The sequence below is a fragment of the Fusarium vanettenii genome, assembly GCF_000151355.1.
Source record: "Fusarium vanettenii 77-13-4 chromosome 2 genomic scaffold NECHAsca_18_chr2_1_0, whole genome shotgun sequence".
In the NCBI taxonomy this organism is placed as follows: Eukaryota; Fungi; Ascomycota; class Sordariomycetes; order Hypocreales; family Nectriaceae; genus Fusarium; species Fusarium vanettenii.
Window position 1 is genome coordinate 3,576,462 of NW_003315867.1, and position 20,953 is coordinate 3,597,414.

The following is a 20,953-nucleotide window of genomic DNA, read 5'->3' on the forward strand; positions in this document are numbered from 1 at the left end:
GTTTAGACTATTCCGAGTCTTGAACTATAACGATCTAAACCTTTTCACAAGCCCCGAGTCAGCCCGGATCGCCTCGATAATGCCGCCCAAGACCCGCTCAGGCGGCGTCCCCGCCCCGAGTCGAGTCTACCACTCGACACCAGCACAGCAGCAAGCGCATTTCCCTGGGCGTCGGAAGGTTGTGCGGACGTATGGGAAGCAGAATCGCAAGAAGCAGGCCGAGACGCCCTCCAAGATGTTGAGGCAGCAGACCCTGACCCAGATCGACTTTGTGTCGTCGAGCTTTGATGAGCAGGATATGATCGTGCTGAGCGATAGCGAGGATGATGAAAAGGACAATGATGGGGATGAGGAAAGGGAAGTGCCAGAGGCGGATCAGGAGGAGCAGGGGAATGATGAGGATGAAGAGCCCGTGTCAACTGGGAGAAAGCGACGAGGAACCTCCAAGAAGGCTTCTGCCAAAAAGCAAAGAACGAAACGACGCCGGACGATGGGCGACGACGACGATGACGAGGAACCGGACGAAGAACCGAAAGTCGTCAAGACGAAGACGAAGAGGTCGAACCGACGAAAGACAACGGGGGAGGTGCCCAGCTCAAGCTACCACACGCAGACATTGACCCAGTTCATCGGTCACAATGGCCAAGCTCAGTATATCAAGGACTCTGAAGACGAGGAAGAGGACGACGGGTTTCAGCAGTGGCTTGGCGATCCCACAAGCCCAAACCCAAGCCCACGGCGGGTTCAGCGCCTCAAGTCTGTTACCCCTGTCAAGAGAAAACGTCCTGGTTCTGCCTACAAGGCCCGGCAGCAGCCAGAGGAACCGATCGCCACCCGCGAGGACTCCATAGTACCGCAGACACCACGAAAGCGCGCCAAGTCAGCAGAGATTCCTTCTTCAAGCCAGCTCTCTGCACCGCCAAGCGTATCGTCCATGGCTAGCCTCATGATGGATCGCTACGGCGCTCCTGATCAGGTCGATGTCACTCCAGTCAAAGGAAAGGGGCCTTCGCCGGCTGTCACATCACCGCTTAAGGAGTTTACTGGAAAGCCGCGTGTTGCAACGACCCCTCGACGTCACGACCGCATCATTCAGGACTCTTATGCTACTGAGAGCTGGGGCTCACTTGCTCGTACTCCTCTCCGGGAACTGCCCGTTGACTCACCCAACAAGACTCCAAAGGGAGTAATTGAGCCGCTCGAGTCCTCCTCAGTCTTGAGCGACATGGAGACACCTACAAAGCCGAGGCGCAGAGGCGAGAGCACCGAGCTGGGCGGAAGTAGTCAGAGAAGAAACAGGGACGGCAGCCCCACGCCTAGAAGGAAAATGAAGCTGGTATCCCCCGGTCAAGGGAAGAAAAGGGTCCTTCTCGAGATTCCCGACTCGGAAGATGAGGATGACGACGACTTTGGAGAGAACGACGAGAACTTTGGCGGTGGTGACGAAAACGACGAAAACACTTTCGTTGCTGGGCCTGAAACTCAGTTTGTCATGAATGAGATTGCCTCGTCTGAGGAAGCATTGTCCAGGACACCTACTCAAGCAGATCCCACTGGTGGTGGCATCCGTCGAAGGGCTCTTGGCGAGGTCTCAACTGGGGAGTCGTCAAGTTCACGACTTGAAGCCTCGACATCACCTCCACTTCCACCTCTCAGCTCACGACCAACCACGCTTCCTGCCCTCTCACCAACGCCCAAACCTTCGCGTCGCCCAGCGAAGCGTCTCCGAAAACCTATCCATCGTCCTATGCCTCCGACTCAGACTCAGCCCCTTGAATCTCAGCGTGTGCCCCTCGCGACTCTGCAGGCTCTCCCACCCGCCTCTGCTCGTACCGATGTCCTTCTCCCGCTTTCTCAGGATGTGCTGGACGATGTCATTGAAGGATTCCGAGTTGCCCTTGTGCTCCCTTTCAAGATCCCTGCCCAAGTTGTCCGCTTCTGGCTGTACGATGGAGAGTTGCTCCGCTTCCTCGCCTGTGCGGAACCTGGCCGTGTGACCGAGGGTCCAGCGTGGCGTTATCACCTAACTCAGGTTTATGAGCTCAACAACCCCGTTGAAGGTGATGACATGCGCGAAGAGGGTTGGGTCGAGGGTGACATCGGCCGTTACATCTACATCCCACCTGCTGTTGTCGGCCAGCTGCTCTGGAACCTCCGGCACGCCATCTTTGCCGAGAGCGACAACGGAGACGGTGCTAGTCAGTCACAGGCGCCGACACAAGACGATGACGAAAGCGGAAGAGTCGACCTCTTTGCCAACTCGTCACAGGCCCAGCCGAGGGATAAGAACCCTGCGCCTACACCAAGCATGAGCGTCTCTCAGCAAGTTGAAGCTCAACTCAAGAGTGACATTGCCCACTCTACCCAATTCCCTACTTCGGATGATATCCTCGTCCCCTCTACCCCTGAGGAGGAAAACAGCAATAAGGGAGATGCAACTCCTCCAACTACCCACGTCCCATCGTCTCCTGCAACTATCAAACCTCCTCCCCCACGAACCCCATTTGCGGCATCCTCCTACCGTGCCTCCCGACCTCCTCTAAGTAGCACGGTTAAACCATCGACTGTCCGCCCCTCGCAGGCGACGACCGTCTCACAGGCCTCGACCCCAGAGAAGAACTCGTCGGCGTCACTTCACCGTCCTGACCTACACTCGTCCAGCAGCATCGGCTTCCCTGAGGGCCTACTAGACGACGAGGGTCCTTCCTCGCCACCCCTCCGTCTACCACCCGGCTACGCTGCGGGCTCGTCGCAGCTCCTGACCAAGAGTCAGATGCTGCCTGATAGCCTTGTCCGCGACGACGCGAGAGTTCCTCCCGAGATTTGGGACTCTGACGAAGATGATGAGCGACTATAGTAATCTGTCAGGGGGTTTACCGTCTGTCTCGCTGCAAGATTTGTGTTTTTTTGTGTTGATGAGCATGGCGTGTTATTGACGTCTAAACATGTATGAACTGCAAGCTTTGGCGTTGGGAGCATGTAACTATCTGATAGGCATCGAGGACTGGTTCCCTCAACATGGATCAACAGGGTTGGAATGGGAAGGAAAGGAAAGAAGTGGATTACAGTACCAAGATAATTTACCATGAATGAATCAAATCGTGTCAAAAAGAGCCCAAATTCACTCAATTTCAGATAAAGTCTATAACTACTGCGCTTGATTGAGGCGTTACTTGTTCACAACCCATCTTTCCCTTCCCTTTTCCCTAGAAGCCTCTCTCTCGTATCCTCCAATCCATCCCAAAGATGGGAGGAAGACGTATGAAATTCTGTCGTACCGTCCGTTCCTCCAATTCAGTTCTCATGGAAATTCCCTGCGCCTGAATTCCACCTAAACCATGAATGCAATGTTTGTGCTTTTTCTGTGGGCACGCGGCAAACAAAACCCTGCCTTTCTATTTCCTTCCTTCCTTCCTTCATTCATTCATCCCAGCGCGCCATCGTCGAGATAGGTAATGTCGTGTCGTGACGGCATCAAGCGAGTATGAGAACTTTTCTTGCCGATTCGTCCAAAAAAGGAATTACCGGTATCATTTGCTCTGTAATGCATGGGGGGCGTCCATTGACATGCCCCTGATCAGCTCCAACGCCTCGTCACCCTCCTCGGTATTACATCTTTCGCCTCTTCAAGACTGATAGACCAATTTAAGACAGATGGAACGCCCCTTGGCCTTCCTTGACTGCCGTGAAAAGCTGCTTCTTCATGATATCAATGGTGGAGTAGTCGGGAAGCTTCAAGTAGTTCACACACGTCATAACGCTAGGAAGGTAGTCATCAGACGTGTAGGGATGCTCGCTGGGCTTGCACACCACCGTGAACATGGGTGTCAAAGACTTGAATCCTAAAAGTATATTAGATACGGCTCGAAAAGACAAACAGGTCATGCTCACCTCCAATCGGAAGCTTGGGGCTTCCAGTTGTGAACTGCAAGAAATCGCGGCGCTGTGCAGCATCAAAATCGCTCATCGTGTGAAGCAAGTTCTTGACGCTCTTGCTGTCCATGTTGTAGCCATGATCCGCCTTGATAGAGTCAAGGAGAGCTGGTGATACGTTAGCAACTGCTGAACAATTAAACCGGAAGAAACATACTCTCAAGAGACCAGTCCTCATCGACTCGGCCAAACAGAGTCACAAGCTCGTCTGGGGTAAAAGCACTCAACGCCGAGTAGGGGAACACCTGCGAGAATCCAGTGCGGAAGGCATCAACCTGCCGGCGAACACCAGAGCCAAGAGTCATGTCGATGACCTTCTCAAGGTACGAGTCCACGTTATCAATGGTGACTCGTTTTTGGGAGCCATTGCTCTCCAACTCGATGCTGGGATAGCCGGGCAAGGTAAAGTCAAGGCACAGGTCATCAATCTTGACCCCGTCAATGACAATGTTCTCTGTGTCAGCCACCTTCTGCGCCGCCGTTCGAGCAGGATCCTCGTCGATTTCCTTCTTGGCAAGGGCGAACCTCTTGATCGCCTTCAGTGAGCGCGCCAGGCCGGGGTCAACGATCTTGACAGCTCCCAGTGATGGCTTCACTCCACTCAAAGTCGCGTCTCCGATGCGGAAGAAGATTGGGTTGAAGTGGAGATCAATGATGCGAGAGTCGATCATGGATCGTGCAACAAACTTTCCAAGCATCTTGAACAGGTGCAGAATACGCTCGCCGTTGGGTGTTCCGGCTTCCTCGTCACTCTGAGGTCGTGGGAAAAGACCAGTAGCACCAGAAACGAATTCGTCCGAGCCGTTCGAATCCATCTCGCGCCAGAGCTTAAGCTTCCTCTTCGAAAACTCCTTCGAGACCGTCGAGTAGAATTCAAGCGTGGGACCAAGACCCGTGCCCACCTCCTCAAAGTACTCAACCTCCAAGATGCTCTGAGAGGCACCATATAGCTCCATCACCTTCAACGCAGATTCCAGAATCTTTTGGCGAGATATCCGAACCTTCTGTCGCTGAAGTCGGCCCAGGAACGGCCGCTCATTGTTCCGGTCTCGCCTGTTGTCCTCCCCTGACTGTGTATTCTGCCACCTAGTCATCGATCGGGCATATCCGAAAGATGTGGACTGGAGGAAGAGATGTCGAGTCTCGAATGGGAAGAGGAAGGGGTACAGTCGTGCCAGGTCTTCGGACCAGCTGGGCAGACAGTTGCTGGCCACGATCAGGGGCTCCTCCAGTTGGCGGTTAAGCTTAGCGGTGAGCTTGGTATTCACAAATTGAGAGAGCGGCTCAACGTTGAGGCCGATGATGCTGGTCTTGTGCTCGACTAGAACATCCTCAATGTTGGAATTGAGGTCATGGAGGATGTTGAGTAGACGCAGGATCGACGATGTGGTCGGATGTTTCGCAAGGGATGCAGGGATGCCGTGCTCGTCCTCTCCATCAGCCTCAACATTGGACGTGAAGGAAAGTGTTTCGGCTGGGGGAGGTCCAGGCACACGCTTAAACTTGATGGGATGCACAGTTGACCAGATGCTTCGGCCAAGGTGCTCATCTGAGTTAGATGCCGAGGTGTGGACGGCCCGATAGATGGTAGTCTCATTGGGGATCAGCTTGCTATCGAGACTGAACTCGATATGCCAGTCCTGGGGTACAGACTGGAGAGCTGAGGAATAAGACAAAGGTCGTGACGCCGCTGAAGGTGTTGGTGTGCCATGGCCTCCGGAAGGCCCGCTGGCACGGCTAGGTGCACCGGATCCAGTGGGAGTTGCGATTCTCGTGCCATCCTCCTTGCGTGCCGTCACATGTCCACCAGTAGCAACCTCCATGTTGACAGCGGAGGTGTCGTCTGGTGTCGATTCCTCCTCCATGTCTTCTTCCAATTCGCCAACAATAGCATCCAGGGCACTGCTCTCACCAGCATCCTCGTCGTCGGTCAGCTGCTTCTCATCAGCGCACTCTAGTGTGTCTTGCATCTCATCAGAGTCTGCTGGCGGAGGACGGGGAGGCGGAGGTGTACTTGTGGCTGCGTGTCGTCGTGCAGATCGCCGAAGAACGCCCTTGTCCCGAGACGGTCCGGCAGATTGGTCTGGGGTCGCGGGGGCAGGCTGAGACTTGAGCTTTCGCAGGGGCCGAGAGCTGGATGGTGTTGGGGCGGCGGGAGGTGGCGGAATAGGAGGTCCTCCAGAGAATGGGCTCGTCCGTTCCGCAGCGGCCAGACGGGCGGCAGCCGCGCTACTGAGCGGAAGGCCTGCACTGCTAGCCATTGCGGCAAGCGCTCGAGCAACGCCATCTCTGCGAGCGGAGCCACGGGGACGTTCAGTGAGGCTAATCCGTGGGCGTAGGTAATCGTCGAGAGACTTGAAGGTCGCAATGGCGTGGATCGATACCATGATATTTCGGTATGGGCGAGGGATATCCGACTCCTCATCAGCAACAAGGCGGAGGCGAATCTGCTTTCCGAGCATCGAAGCCGGGCTGGTGTGGTTGCCATCAAAGGTGTTGTGGTGCACGGTGATGACTTCGAAATGCTCTGACCTACTGAGCAAATCCTGAAGCTTGTGGATCATGACGCTGAAAGGTGTCGCCGGAGACTCAGCAGTTGCCGTCTTGGGCTTCGACTTGACAGTGTATGCCATGAAGACTTCAAGGAATGTCGACTGGGCTGAGCGGGCCAGCTCTTCATCAGGGTTGCTGAAGATTTCGAGCAGAACCCGAACAAGGCCAGATGCCAGAAGCTCCGCGCTAGTAACACTCTCCAAAACATCCGTGTCGAAGTAAGACGCAAGCTTCGTGAACAACTCCTTTCCTTTGTCAGGCGTGACATTCGAAGAGGAGCGTTTGAGATAATAGGTTTCGAGTTCACCCGCCAACTCTGACAGCGCATCCAGGATCATCGTTGCCTTGGCCTTCATGGCCTGGCCGTGGCCTTCGGTCTCGTGTGTCTCCAGGAACTTCTCGGCCACCTCGCGGATACGAGTCTTCATGGACCGCACATCGGACACAAAGCGATGGAGGGGAATTTCGAGGGACATGGTCGATCCCCGTGAGCTAACAGGGGACATGTCGTCGTTGTGAGCCTCGTCGTTCTCGTTCTCGTGCTCTTCGTCTTCATCTTCATCCGATGATTCGCGTTCTTCATCGTCTTCTTCGTCGTGGTCAGAGTCCTGGTCTGAAGAGTGTTCGTTTTCTCTCCGTTCCGCCGCCTGTTCGCCCTCACCATTTTGCTTATCTGTCTCCTCCGGATGTGTCTCGGCAGGTTCCTCCTCGTTTGCGATCTTTGTGATTTCCAGGAAGACGCCTTCCCGGTAGAATTGGTAACGATAGATCTTGTCAAGTCGACTGAGCAGGAGTTCGGCTGCTTGAAGACCCAACATCACAAGAGATGCGTGGTCCTGTTGCGACAAGATCGAAGCCAAGAAAGATGCGTAGGGGACGGGAGTCAGTGCCTCAACCAAGATGTCCTCGTCGAGATTAGAGAGCATCTTCAGCTGCGCTGTCAGGACCTTTTGGCGAACGCTCAAGTTGACAGTGCTGGAGAAGGCATCGGTCAAGGTGGGGAAGATGATAAGGGCGAAGCGGCGAACTTCATCTTTGCAGGTCTCTAGAAGCTCGATGCGCTTCTCGTTGGGAGTTCTCCGGTTTCTGCCACCTCCGTCGATGGACTCGGTCGATGCCTGAAGCTCGACGAAATCACCAAAGGATGGATCAGCGTTCCTAGGCAGGTTAGGCAGAAGCTCGCAAATGACATTGAGTGTCTCGATAATCTGCTCTCGGGGTCGGTGAATCAGGGCCTGCATGATAACAACGCTGTCCAGCTTGGATGCCACATCTTCAGTTCCGCTTGGTGGTGATACTCCTGTGAGAATCTGATACAAAGTCTCAACCACATTGAGTTTGAAAAGATCTGCAGAGAGACGAGGGCTTGCTCTCGCGGTGAATGCCAGGACTCGCAGGAACTGGGTGTGAATGCTGGATCCAATCATGTTGGTTGTGCCAGGGACGAGAAGACGCAGCACACCCCGGAGTAGATCCACGCTGACCAATTCCTCAAGCTTGGTCGGATGATATTTAAAGCTCTCAACGATGCCCGAGACGCAGAGAGATGCTTGCTCCACAACACGCTGATCGTTGCTATTGAGGACGTTGAGGAGTGTAGGCATGACATCGCGAACCACTGGGAAAGAATCCTCAGGGATATTACGGCAGCAGTTTGCCGCGGTTGTAACGGCGGTCCTCTGCGTTCCTGTTGCAAAGAAGTCGAGATATGATAAGCAGGCAGTTAGGCCACCCTCGCGGACGATGCTAGTGGGATATTCGACAGATATCTTTTCCAAGGTGCTGAGAGCTTGTTCAGCCAAGTCGATAAAGGAGATCTCGAGGAGCTTCTGGCATAAGACTGGGACGGCATTCCCATAGACGACGTTCGCCACGCTGGCGGGCAAAGCCTCCATTAGGTTTGCCAGACAGCGGCACGCCAGAAGCATGATCTCAGGGCTGTCCTCCTTGTTCATCAAGGTTACCAATTCCTTGACAAAAGCATCGGGAGAGAAGTGGCCCGAAAGATTATCCTCGTTGGAAACCAAAAGGATCTCCGACAGCTCTTGAAGAGCTATCAGTTGGACCGAAAGGTCATCCGACCGAAGGCTGCTGAGCAATTCCCGTAACCTATGGCTGAGGCCCGACATCATCCCGGTCAGTGCTCGCAGAGTGCTCGATAGAGAACCTGGAGGTCCGCTGAATCCGCCAAAAGGATCTTCGTCCTCATCGTCGTCATCATCGTATCTTCGTGCCTCATCCTCGTCTTCGTCATCCTCGTTGTCTTCACTATCGTCATCGTCATGGTGATCGATCGGAGGGGGCGGTGGGGGCGGCGGCCCAGGATCCCTATTCTCGTCGGTTCCCGTCATGACCGTATCCTGATCAGCGGCATTGTCGAGATTTCGCTTCGACCTCCGTGTCGAGAGAGTCGCGCCGGATGCTGAGTCTATATAATGGTAAGTTCCTAAACCTAAAAATAGCCACCAAATCTTCTCGGGCGATGCAAACCTTGCGTGCCTGTGGGCTTCTTGGATCGACTCGACTTTCTACTAGACGAGCCGGATGGGATAGAAGGTTCGGAGGGATTCGCAGGACCAGAACGCTCGTTGCTGTAGAAAAGTTAGATTTTATGCATCGTATGCTGCCTGATGCTGCCCAGACTCACTCTGGACTATCCATATCTGCAGTTGTCTTTCCCCTTCTCCGAGTCCTGGATGGGGGTGGGTGATTGTTGGTGGTGGCGGGGGAAGAAACGGCTTCGGGGATCTTCTGTCTCTTGGACCGTCGACCTGAAGACCCGGGTGGCAAAGGTGGGCTTTTGTCAGTAGTAGGCCCTTTTCGCTTTCGAGAGGATGGGGTGGATGTTGGTATGGTCGGAACGTCAGCAGCGGCAGCTGTGGCAGCAGCAGGAGCAGAAGCAGAGGATTGGGCTGCCTGGCTCGCTGCTTGACGGGCCGAAGATCTGGTGATTCTAGAAGACATGATTGGCATGAGCTTTGTACTGACGATGCATATGGAAGAAAACGCAAATATGGAGAATGTGTGTGAGTCGATGAAGGTTGCACGAAAAAGGTGGAGGGAAGCGAGGAAGGAGGAGAAGCACAAGCACGAGCCGTCCCCGCAGAACAACCGTTTTCAGTGATGGCGATTCGGGTCTGCAGCTGCCTCTCTCAGCCTGGGCCAAGGATTGGAGATTATTGTCGGCTTGGGAGGGACCAGCAACCCGATCACGGTGGCAGGATGATAAATCAGGCTAGCAGGCGAGAGGTAGACTTGAGCTGGGCAAGCAGTCCGGGGGATTGAAGACGGCGACCAGCTACAGGCCCGCGACGTGCGTGCGTGCGTGCCTTGTGCGTGCGTGAATCAGGGAGCTACTGGGCGAACACGGGTCCGACGACGACATCCCTCTGGGTTGGCGCAGGTGGGTGACGACGGAGCCCCGTCTCGACTATCCGGCACAGGCGACGCAAGGAGCGGGATGAGGCGGCGGCGTGCGGCGGATAGTGGTTGTGCGAGCTTTGCTTTGCCGGGGGATGAATGGCGGGCTAGTTGGCTGGAAGGCAGGCAGGCAGGCAGAGAGTGGTGAATGGTGAAGCGGCGCTGAGGGATGAGGATGGAAGACGAAAGAAGAATAAAAGACTGGCCCTACCTCTGGGGGCCTAGAGAAGCGGCGGCGGTGGATGAGAGTTTGGCAGTTGAGGTCGATGAGGTCGAGGGAAGTCGCACTTCGTTGTCACCTGCCGATTTTCGTTCTGCCATGCCCAGACGACCTACGCCATCAGGAAGGCAGCGGGCAGGCGCGGGCGCGGCGGGGTGATCGTGGTCGTGGTCGTGGTTTCTCTCCGATGTTGAGAGGGCGATGGGGTCGGGATGACGAGAGCAGGCGAAGAGATAGCGATACCCGTCAACTTACGGCGCGGAGAGATGGGTAGATGGGCTTGTTAGCAGAGTGGGTAGAGGCAAGCCTAGAAAGTCCGAGGGAGCAGGACACAGAGTCTCGGTCAACGAGAGCGAGGGTTGTGAGAAGAGGGAAGGAGGCGGAAGTTTAGGAGGGAGGATTATTTTTGGGTTTATGGCATGCAGTCCTTGGGGGGGAGGAGAAGAGAAATGCTCGTTGTTTCGGCGGGCTGGCGGATGCGGATGGCAGATGGCGGTTTACGGTTGACGTGTGTGGTCCACTGGGAGGAGAGGGACTCCATCCACCTATCCATCCATGGGGGGGAGAGGCTCTGGGCAGGCCACACGGCAGAAAACGACGTGCTCTGATGGTGCTACGTTTGCGAAAAAAAAGTTGGGGTCTGCCATGTGCCAGGGAGCTGGAGCACTGTACAGGACCTCTGTAGGTGAGCCAGCCTTATCAACTGCAAACAAGCACTGTGCCGTTGGCCGCATCATTCATGGCTGAGTACTTCTACTGTAAGGGAAGGGAACGCATCCGTATCCCGCCGTGCTCTGCGGTCGAGAAGCAAAGCACCTCATCTCACAACCGACCCATTCACAGCCCACGGGGACTCACTCTCGCTTGCAGAGCCCCTTCTTTGTCGCACCATGCCACCCTCGAGAGTATTTGCTGCGGCAGCACCAAAGGCCATATCCAGAAGCAATGGATGTGCCGGGGACAAGGCCAGCGCATCACCACCACCTGCTGTCGGGCCTCTCTTCTTTATCAAGCAAGACATCCACCATCCATGGAGACAAGACGCGGACTGGGTTGAGAGATCCCGCTTTGTGGAGAGGCCCGCTTTGCTTCATAGTGGCGTCCATCACGCAGCACCCCTCCGGGTAGGGCTACCCGCTGAAATCCACTAGAAAAATCGCACTAAACCACCGTGACCGAACAAGGTAGAGGCCGTCCGTAGATGTTTTAGCCAGGCCTCGTCCATGACGGTTCTTTATACCGATCATGGGTAATTATTCATCGTGAGCTCACCTACTGCTATTCAATATAGTGGCCTTGAGCTATTTTATGGATATCACCATTATCAGTGTCCCTCCAATCTGATGGGTGTCAGAGTGCCGTTCTTCATTATGCACTCCACTAACAAATCGGCAACGGGCATTCACGCACCCCCAACCCCATCATGCAAAAAGAGAGCCACGAGATGGAGAATGCCTGACTGCGGCACGTTGCCAGATGCATTGCCAACTGGCATTTTCCTCGTAGGGAACCATCCAGCCCGCTTCAAAGACACAAAAAAGTAAACAAAAGCCGCCCGACGGCCGCCTTGTTTAGTCTGGGTAGCGGAACCCAACACCAGGGTCCCATGAGCACGCCGGCGCTTCATTGTGTGATTGGGTCATGGGTGTCTCCATCTGCGAGCTATGACCTGGTATGGAGTACAGAGGAGTCATGATAGTGATATGTACTATTAAACCAAGATACTCTCCTTTTTTCTTATTGCACTTGGTGGTTTGTTGGGTAATTATCTACTTACACGGGCTTTATGGCTTCAGGCTATCCTTGCCTCCTTCAAACTCAGCAACGTCATACTCCTCGGGATACTTGTCCAGCATCTCCTTCAGCTCCGCCATCTGCGCCTTCAGATCCTCCGTGAGCTCCTCATAGACGTCTTCAAACATGGCTCGGATCGGGGGTTTCTTCTCCCTCTCAGCCTCGCTAAACGCCTTCAGGATCTCCTTGCGAAGACTATCACGGGCCTCCTTCTCCTTGGTCTCATCCCAAATACCCTTGGCTTCCATCCACTTGCGGAGTCGGGTAATAGGGTTATCACGTCGCTTCCAATCTTCGACCTCTACCCGCGCGCGGTATGCGAACGAGTCGTCTGATGTGCTGTGATGCGAGACACGGTAGGTCATAGCCTCGATGAGGACAGGTTTTCCACCATCTTGGAGAGCCATCTCACGGGCCTTCTTGGTGGCTTCTCGAACAGCCCAGATATCGTTTCCGTCGATGCGGATAGTATCGATACCATAGCCAATACCTCTGCTGGCAATACCGTCACCACGGTACTGGTCCAGTGTAGGTGTCGAGATGGCGTAGCCGTTGTTTCGGCAGATAAAGATGACGGGGCAAGATCTTGTGGCTGCAATGTTCAATGCAGCGTGAAAGTCTCCTTCACTTGCTGCACCCTCGCCAAAGAAGGCTGCAACCACTCTAGGTTTGACATTGGGGTCCTGAAGCCGTTGCATCTTCAGAGCATAGGCGGCTCCAGAGGCCTGGGGAAGTTGTGTTGCCAGCGGCGACGAGATCGAATGCTTCACCCTAATTGTCAGCACCAATATCTTGCTTCAGTTGGCAGGGCACTCACAATATTCAACTCCTTGCTTCCGTAGTGCACAGGCATACTTCGCCCTCGGCCAGGATCCCGTTTATTGGCAAATAGTTGCCCCATAAACTCCTTTGCCGTCCACCCTCGCTCCTTGAACACGCCCTGTTCCCGATATTGGCAGAACATGACGTCCTCCCGATCCAAGACACTTGAGCTACCAATGCTGACAGCCTCCTCGCCAGCACTGACCATGTAGAAGCTTAGTCGACCTTGCCGTTGCGCATCAAACATGATCAGATCCATGATGGAAATGAATACCATGTCCTTGTATAGTCGAATCACCTCCTCGTCCGAGATATCGGGCTTGAAGGACTCGTCCACCACCGCGCCATGTTGGTCGACAACGCGGTACGTTGGCAGGGCAGGATACGACTCGGGAGCCTCAAACTTAAGCGTCGTTGTAAATGCACTCTTGAGGGCACCGGGGAAGGAAACAAAGTCGGAATTGGGTCGTTGCGAGAGACTGCTGGCTGATCGAAGAGCAAAGGGCACGGCCTGCGGTCTGGCGAGGGCAGCCCTTCGCAGGGCGACGTGTCGCAAAGCTCGAGACTTCATGGTGACTGTGATCCCGTTCAAAGAGCAATCTCAATTCATAGACTTTTCCCTTGTTCAATCAACTTCCAATTTGCGGTAAACGACAAGACGAAGAGGAGAAATAACATTACCGAGGGGGCTGTTCTCGGTCTGTATACTTGAAGCGACGTCATTTGAGCCGACTCCAACCGTATGAGCCGAGACTGAGATAAGCCGTTGCTGGACGAGGTTCGGCATACCCAGCCTCAAACAAACCCCGAAGCCATCCATTATCAGTCGGTAATTGCGCTGAACTAGTTTTCGATACCCTTGCCGAGATGCCCTGTCAATCATTTAGTGATGCTGAAGCCAAGAACAGTCCATGAGGCCCTGTGCTTGCTATCCCCCACACGAGTCTTATCGATGTACCCCACATTCCGATAGACTCCAGATTTCCATGAACCCCAACCAGTGCAGTGCATGGCAGCTGTCTGCCACTGTCAGGATGGCATCGTTAAAGAGTAAACAATGGGTTTAACAGCCAATTGGTTTTGCAGGAACCGCCATGCATCAGTGCATAGATTTCGAGACGAGTAAAATAAACAACTTTCAAAACACCATCATCCATCTCCCAGTTCATCGTCCAACTCACAACAAAGCAACCGCAATTCCCATCCATCTTCAATCCGCAATCCTAACACGAATCACGCAATGACCAACCCAGCTGTTAGCATTGCTCTTCTCATTCTTACTCTGTTTGCAATCTTTGGCCTCGTTGCCTGGTTCATGAAGGACAAGGTGCACACCTTTGTTCGGGCTCTCAGCGTTCATCGTGAGCGGAAGCGGGAGGGAGATTCAGCTGCTACAACAGCTGGAGACATTGCCTAGACGTGAGTTATTCGTCTTCTTACAAACAGATGTGTCTTGTTGGTTTGGTTCATCCTCTTCTACTTATCGCACCGAGACAAGGATAAAGCAGCCACTGTGGCTGGTACAAGGCTGAACAGGCGCCACATCGCCCCCACTCATCCACCAGCAAATTTCCATCTCTCAGCCTCGTATGATTCCAAACTGACCTCCGATAGAGACCATCCCTCATACCTCTGAGGCCCAATTCTCGTCCACAATGGCCTCACGCACAGCTCTCCGGAGCTTCTCTCGCTCATTGAACCCCTCAAGACGCCCTGCCGCTTTTGTCCGCCCCTTCTCTTCCTCCAATGCCCTCCGCAACACTACTCCCACTTCCGATCGCCCTACCCACTTTGGCTATGAGACCGTCACCGAGGGCGAGAAGCAGCAGCGTGTCGCTGGTGTCTTTACCAGTGTCGCCGAGTCCTACGATAAGATGAATGACTTGATGTCCCTGGGTATTCATCGCCTGTGGAAGTATGGATATACCGGCTCTCCCGAACTTCTAATTGATCAACAAACTAACACGCAATTGCTCAGGGACTACTATATCTCTTCGCTCAACCCCGGTGCTACCAACCCTCCTGGCCAGCCCCAGCGCATCCTCGACGTCGCCGGTGGTACCGGTGACATTGCCTTCCGTCACTTACAGCACGCCCACGAGTTCAATCGCAATCCCAACGTGACAGTTATCATCTCCGACATCAACCCCGACATGCTGGCCGTGGGTCGCCAGCGTTCCCTCGCCCTCCCCGCATCGCACCAGTCCGCGCTCTCTTTCCTCGAGGCCAATGCTGAGGTCCTCCCCGCTCAGCTCGAGGACAACTCTCTCGACCTCTATACAGTTGCTTTTGGCATCCGCAACTTCTCCAACATCCCTGCTGCCCTGAAGGAGGCTCACCGAGTTCTCAAGCCTGGTGGTGTTTTTGCCTGCCTCGAGTTCTCCAAGGTTGACAAGTATCCCCTGTTCAACACCATCTACAAGCAGTGGTCGTTCAGTGCCATTCCCTTGATCGGCCAGCTGGTCGCCGGAGACCGAGACAGCTACCAATACCTCGTTGAGAGTATCGAGAGGTTCCCTAGCCAAGTGGAATTTAGGGACATGATCAAGGATGCTGGCTTTGTTGTCGCTGGTGAGGGTTACGAGGACCTGACGGGCGGTATCGCCGCCATCCACAAGGGCATGAAGCCCCTATAAAGTGCTCAAGAATATACGCATTATGTAGTCTACTTTCAGCCCAGTCTCGGAAGCAATGTTTTCAGGTTGGGCATGACAGAAAATAGCCAGTCAATTGTGGCAGTGTACAAATAGAAAGTCATTCACTCCAAAGCACCCTCGATCCTACCCCCTAATCCATCCCCCCAAGAAATGCCATCACCACATTCACGTCCCCGAGATGCAATCAGGGCCCGGAATGATGTTTTTTTAAGATTCTCTTCGCAACTGAACTCCATACAGGTCAAAACTAAAGAAGCCAAACCCTCGATGCCGAAGCTCGACGACTCCGAGATCTCATTAGGTACACAATACATGAAAACGCAGGTTGAGGGATGCCCCTCAGTTTTCCTGTCCCTTGAGCCCCCAGCAAGAATCGGGTAGAGGCGAGACAAAAAGGAGGTGCCACAAGGGCCAAAGCTAGGTACTGAGAATATGGGGGTAAACCATACTCTCATGAGAGCTGTGTATCAATACTTAGATGTTGATCGTGATAATTATTCGGCGGGGGTAGAGGGGGCGGGTGACGAGGTACCAGTCTCGCCCTTGAGACCTCCACGGCCACGGCCACCTCGACCACGATCTCCGCCACGGCCACGGCCGCCGCGACCACCACGTCGGTTGGATTCCGAGTCACTGGCGCCTCCAGCGCTTCGGTAGCCGCTCGTGCTAGTCGCTCCGCCGCGTCCGCTGGCACCCCAGTTACCGGCACCACCTCGGTTGCCATACGACTTGCCCTCGCGATGTTGGAAGATCTTCACAAGGGGCTTAGATCGATCCTCTTGAGTTCGAGTCTTGACCTCCTCGGGCAATCGGGCCATAGCGGTATCACGGTCCTCGATCGTCTTGAATTGGACGACCTTGTTAGAGTTGCCCCATTTCTCAACCTTGAGGATCTTGGCCTTGTCCTCCTCGTCGAAGAGCTCTCTGCATTGGTCCTCGGTGCTAACGTTCATAATGAAGAGACCAATGATGTCGGAAGCAGGAGTCTTGGGGGCGGGGGAAGAAACAGGCTCAGGGACGTGGGCAGAGCCGTTAGCTGCAGCCGGAACGGGAGCCTTGTCAGCTTCCTTGCTAGGAGGGGGAGGGGCGGGACTGCTCGAGCTCGGGGCTGGCTGGGGGGTGGCGGGCTTCGGGGGACCAGGCAGGGGCGTCGCTACGGTAGGCTTAGCAGGCTGCACTGCAGATGGCTGTCGGCTCGTGGGCGGCGGGACGCTGGATTGAGTAGAGGGAGGGGCGGGCGAAGGAATTCCGGCGGTAGGAGCTTGTGCCGACGCGGGGGGGATACCGGGTTGCTGCTTGGCTCCTCGGTGGGAGAAGTTGAAACCCTGGGCGCGCATCTCTGTACCAATTCGGCCGTCTTGGATCTCCAGGACGAGATAGCCGAAGGCGGCATCAGCAAGGTTGAAGTTCCACATGTTCTTGAATGCACTCTCGTCGACTTGGCCGAGAGCTGCCTGGCCAGCGACAGGGCCGCCGAAGGGGTTGCCGCCTGCAGCAGTGGTGGGCATCTTCTCGACAAGCTGGAGGGCATTCTTAAGGAGGTTCTGTTGGGCCTCATTCTGCTGAATAGCGGGCTCAACCTCACCCTTGACCGTCTCCCAGACGTCGTTGAAGGAAGCCTTGGAGGCGGCAAGCTTGCCTCGGTAGTGGTCTAGAGTCGGGTTGACGCTGAACTCGTTGTAGGAGCTACCGTATCGGAAATGAAGACCGGCGGAGATGGAGAAGTCGGCCTTGAGCGTCACCGAGAGCTGGTTCAGGATACCCTCTCGCGCAGGAGAGGCGTGTGTGACAAAGATACGGGTCTCAGTAGGATCGTAGACTCTGTGAGCAGTATCAACGAGCTCTCCCATCTGCAGAAGAGTCGTCCACATGGTTCCCTGTCCACCAGCAATAGTGGTGCGACCCTCACCGTTGTCGAAGAGCTTGTGCATGACAACAGCACCACCAAGGCCGAGTAGCCTCAGCTTGACGCCACCAACCTCCAAGAGCATCGATCGGGCTTCATCGATAATGTGCAGGTTGGGAACCTTGTACTCGCCGGTTCGGAACTTCTCTAGTACTCGGACATCCTCACAAGCACCCCAGACAGTGTAGACGGGAACATCGAGCTTGAGCTCTCCGCTAATGAGGAGAGGGAGTTCTGAGAGAGGTAGCTCGCTAGGGGGGAATCGAGTCTTGACGGGGCCGGGGCCGCCTTGTTGGATGGCCTTCTTGACGGGCTCGGAGATCAGGGGCGAATATTGGGCGACATGCTTAAGCGTCTTCTCGGCGATTCGTTCCAAGGAAGTGTCGTCGTAAAAGCCAAAATCACCAGTGTGGATGATGTGGTCAGCCCGGGCTTGTTTCGCAAGGTCGTTGAGCGATCTCAGGTTTCCTAATACACAACTCAGCAATGTTCCAGTCCTTTTCGTCGTAGAAACGCACCTCGCACATCGGCAATGCAGAGAACTCTTATGGGACCTGTTTGGATAACACGACCCTGGTTTGGCAGAAGAGGCGCGGCACCGTGGGGAGGGAGGCCGCCGCTCGCACCGTTCTGGAGGTAGCTCGAGCCTGGGTTATTGTATGGTCGCGGCTGTCTTTGGTCAGCGATCGAGTTCGTCCGGCAGTATCTCGAATGTCTGCCTGGGTAACTCTGGGAACTCGACGAGCGCCTCATCGCGAAACTAGGTGTAGAGCCTCGCGGTCGAGACCATCAAACAGGGCGCAACAGCGGGACAACACGCGAGCGGGGGAGGGAGAGGAGGGAGGTAGAGGCAGCGCCCGAAAAAGGGCAGAGGAGTAGATGGGCCGCAAGTGGTGATCCATCTCCAAGGTCTTGACGATAGGAAGCTGCGACCTCGTTGAAGAGGACACTTGGGAAGGTGCGAGGGAGATGGATAGGCAAGATCATGGAAGGAACCATCTGAGGCACTCACAGCAGCCATTCTATCAATCAACTGATTCTTTGCGCTCGAAGCCGGTCGGGGGATCGCGTGGTCGACGTATCGCGCAGGTCAGGGTAAGCTCGGGGGAGAAGGGAGCTCCGGGGGAGGGATATGGATGGGTATCAAAAGAAGGTGACGATGAGGAATGGAGGATGGGGAGGCAATCACGGGGAGGTGGATTTTCGCAGCTCCAGCAAGGCTCTAGAGGTAGAGATAATTTCTAGAGGTGGCCCCAAGAATCGGGAGAAGACGCCGTTGCCTGATTGGGTTTAGCCCCTCAGCTTTCACCTGTGACGATGTACCTGTCCACTGGCACAGTCACCTTTGGGTTAGGCCAGGGGAGAGAGCTCAGTAACGGTTAATGTTCGGCGGTGTTGACGCTGCTGGCCGTAGGAGTCAGTCAAAAGCTGAGGATACACCTACCCGGGAGCTGCGACGACACTTGCAGGTGTTGAGTGTTTGCCTTGTCCGTTTTCTAAGAATTGCACCTACTTTTGGTGTGAAAGGTAAGTGTGCTTGTTTCCAAGACCAGGTTTCTTTCAAGGTATTTTAAGTAGGTGCTCATGCTCTTTAAATGTATGCTAGCAGGTGACTCTTGTGCTGTGATTCACGCAGTTCTCAAATCCTTTGTTAGACGGCTACCATTCTATATAACGGATATCTACTTGCATGTATGCCCAATCCCCGCCTTGCCAATGCCATCAAGACCTAGCATCTCGGGGTTTACCAAATTTTCAAATTAGAACAATGCTGGAACATTTGTTGCTTCACTCTGCAGCAAGTACTCGTGTGTGAGAAGTGTCATGATGTGACATTGGAGCCTCCCTGTTCCGAAGTCGCAGTTGCGCATTTCCAACTTGCAGAGTAGAACATAAGTGATCTGCGCAAACGCAGCACTCAGGCCCAGGCAGCACGGAAAGCTCTTGTCTCATGACTGGGTGCAGATCAGACATCAACCAAGGAAAACTTGCAGGTGGTTGGATGTAGCTCAATGTTCATGTTCCATAGAAGCCTGCTCAACTTACACAGACAAGAAGCATGGGAACACAGTGGCTTGAGCAAACTTGACTGTGATAAGGCAGGGCGCATACATCTGCCATGGTCACGCATTTGATAAAGAGCTGTGAGAATGGATTAGGGAGACATGAATGATGACCAGGTGCAGTCCAGATGAACTTGACCGACGGGGAAGCGAGAACCATCCAACGCCAACGAGTGGTCCCATAGCCGCCCAGAAGCTGCGATAGCCCGAGTTGACGATGGCAGAAACGACATCACTGACCACAAAAGATTAGACCCATGGGGAGAAAAGCCCATGATAGGTGGAGCTCAACCACCCAAAGAAATGACGAGGGCGCTTGGAAGGGAGGCTATTGCCAGGACAGGCAAGGAGGCAGATGCGGAGTGGTGCGACTTTAGTTAAGCCACCGGGTTGTTGGGCATCTTGTGGCGGGGTTGCCGACCAGGTTGTCCCACGTCTCTTTGCCTTACATTGAGGCGCCGGATTCAACAAGACGGGGCTGCATGAAACGCCTTGATACAATTGACCAAAAGGAGAGAGAAATACGATCCGACACAGGGGATCATTGTTCCAGAAGGATCAAGGTAAGCAACAAGCTTTGATGTTCGGTAAATTTCTAGTTCTTAGGTGAGGCTGTTTAAGGTCCACCCTGGTAGCGCAGATCCATGTCAGTTCGATTTGCAATGGAGAACTCCTTGTTTGTTACAAGGGCCTTGCCATGGAATGGGTGACCGAGAATTGTATCACAAGTTGGTGATCAGGCAGTGAAATAGCCTGCGGCACTCATTGCTGCAAAGGCCGTCCATATTGAGCGTGTGCCCCGAGATCTCTCTGTTGGTAGCAGGTGTGTTGTCAGGATCCATGCATGAACATCACCTACGCTTGTCATGCCTACGTATGTTTCCCAATGTCAGGTCCAGTGTCAGGTCTGGCGAAGCAGTCATGCTCAGACGGAGCTATTAATGGTATTGATGTCCAACAAGTACTGAATCAAGAATGGCTGTAATATTAAATGCAGGTCTTGCTCGAAAACAAAGCAGCTGGCACGGAACCTCAAGCCAACACATCGTATAAGTGAGGCCCTTGTGATTACAATCCGCGGCCTTGTCTCTGAATGGAACAATTATAGCTCCTGGATGTCATAGAGCTCAGCCTCCTTAGGTCACTCAGCCTCCATCTTGGGCGAGTGTCTACCCTTTTCTACAGTAGAACTTGTCTCGGTACCAAGACAAGACATTCATCACGAGACGGCCTAGAATGTTCGCGACGCACACCTGGGGCTGTTTCCATGGCCACCACCAACCACGGTTTTCGTACCCGATGTATTTACCCAGTTCACCTGACAGCCAAATTAACCATCATTCGACCATTCCACATAGAAGACTGGATGCCACACCTGACATTGAATTCATTGATTGTATCGTATGCCGGAAGTCGGAGACATTCATGTGGCCGAGCTGCGGCCTAACCAGGCAGCTTGGACCCTTTTTCAGGGTTCTTTCATTTGAGCCCGTGGTGACATGGCCGCGCATGGAGGTGCTCAGAGATCAGAGATCAGGGATCAATCAAGTCAGGAAGAAAGAGATGACTTAGGTTGCTCTTCCAA

General features: G+C 54.2%; 5 protein-coding genes across 5 annotated transcripts; 2 read left to right on the forward strand and 3 right to left on the reverse strand.

The window, feature by feature from the left end:
- Nucleotides 1-79: 79 nt before the first annotated feature.
- On the forward strand, nt 80-3,114 carry NECHADRAFT_58610 (uncharacterized protein; the record flags this gene model as incomplete). The annotated part of the gene is made up of 1 exon (XM_003046194.1): nt 80-3,114. The coding sequence occupies one exon, from the start codon at nt 80-82 to the stop codon at nt 2,855-2,857; it is 2,778 nt and encodes a 925-aa protein (XP_003046240.1). The 3' UTR covers nt 2,858-3,114.
- Nucleotides 3,103-9,450, reverse strand: NECHADRAFT_66852 (uncharacterized protein; the record flags this gene model as incomplete). Its single annotated transcript, XM_003046776.1, has 5 exons — nt 3,103-3,842; nt 3,892-4,041; nt 4,091-8,914; nt 8,977-9,077; nt 9,134-9,450. The coding sequence occupies 5 exons, from the start codon at nt 9,448-9,450 to the stop codon at nt 3,646-3,648; spliced, it is 5,589 nt and encodes a 1,862-aa protein (XP_003046822.1). The 3' UTR covers nt 3,103-3,645.
- A 2,367-nt stretch (nt 9,451-11,817) lies between these two features.
- Nucleotides 11,818-13,388, reverse strand: NECHADRAFT_58614 (uncharacterized protein). Its single transcript, XM_003046777.1, has 2 exons — nt 12,738-13,388; nt 11,818-12,684 (listed from the first exon to the last, which is right to left on the reverse strand). Exons 1-2 carry the CDS (start codon nt 13,311-13,313, stop codon nt 11,911-11,913), a joined length of 1,350 nt encoding a protein of 449 aa, XP_003046823.1. The 5' UTR covers nt 13,314-13,388; the 3' UTR covers nt 11,818-11,910.
- A 1,009-nt stretch (nt 13,389-14,397) lies between these two features.
- On the forward strand, nt 14,398-15,685 carry NECHADRAFT_58616 (uncharacterized protein; the record flags this gene model as incomplete). Its single annotated transcript, XM_003046195.1, has 2 exons — nt 14,398-14,657; nt 14,721-15,685. 2 exons carry the CDS (start codon nt 14,398-14,400, stop codon nt 15,376-15,378), a joined length of 918 nt encoding a protein of 305 aa, XP_003046241.1. The 3' UTR covers nt 15,379-15,685.
- A 208-nt stretch (nt 15,686-15,893) lies between these two features.
- NECHADRAFT_99411 (uncharacterized protein) lies at nt 15,894-18,058 on the reverse strand (the record flags this gene model as incomplete). The annotated part of the gene is made up of 2 exons (XM_003046778.1): nt 15,894-17,773; nt 17,824-18,058. The coding sequence occupies 2 exons, from the start codon at nt 18,056-18,058 to the stop codon at nt 15,894-15,896; spliced, it is 2,115 nt and encodes a 704-aa protein (XP_003046824.1).
- Between the last annotated feature and the right edge of the window lie 2,895 nt (nt 18,059-20,953).

Coding starts and splice junctions, on each gene's coding strand:
- NECHADRAFT_58614 (XM_003046777.1), bottom strand. CDS start 13,313: ATGAAGTCTCGAGCTTTGCGACACGTCGCCCTGCGAAGGGCTGCCCTC. Junction 12,685..12,737: donor GAAGCAAGGAGTTGAATATT/GTGAGTGCCCTG, acceptor ATTAGGGTGAAG/CATTCGATCTCGTCGCCGCT.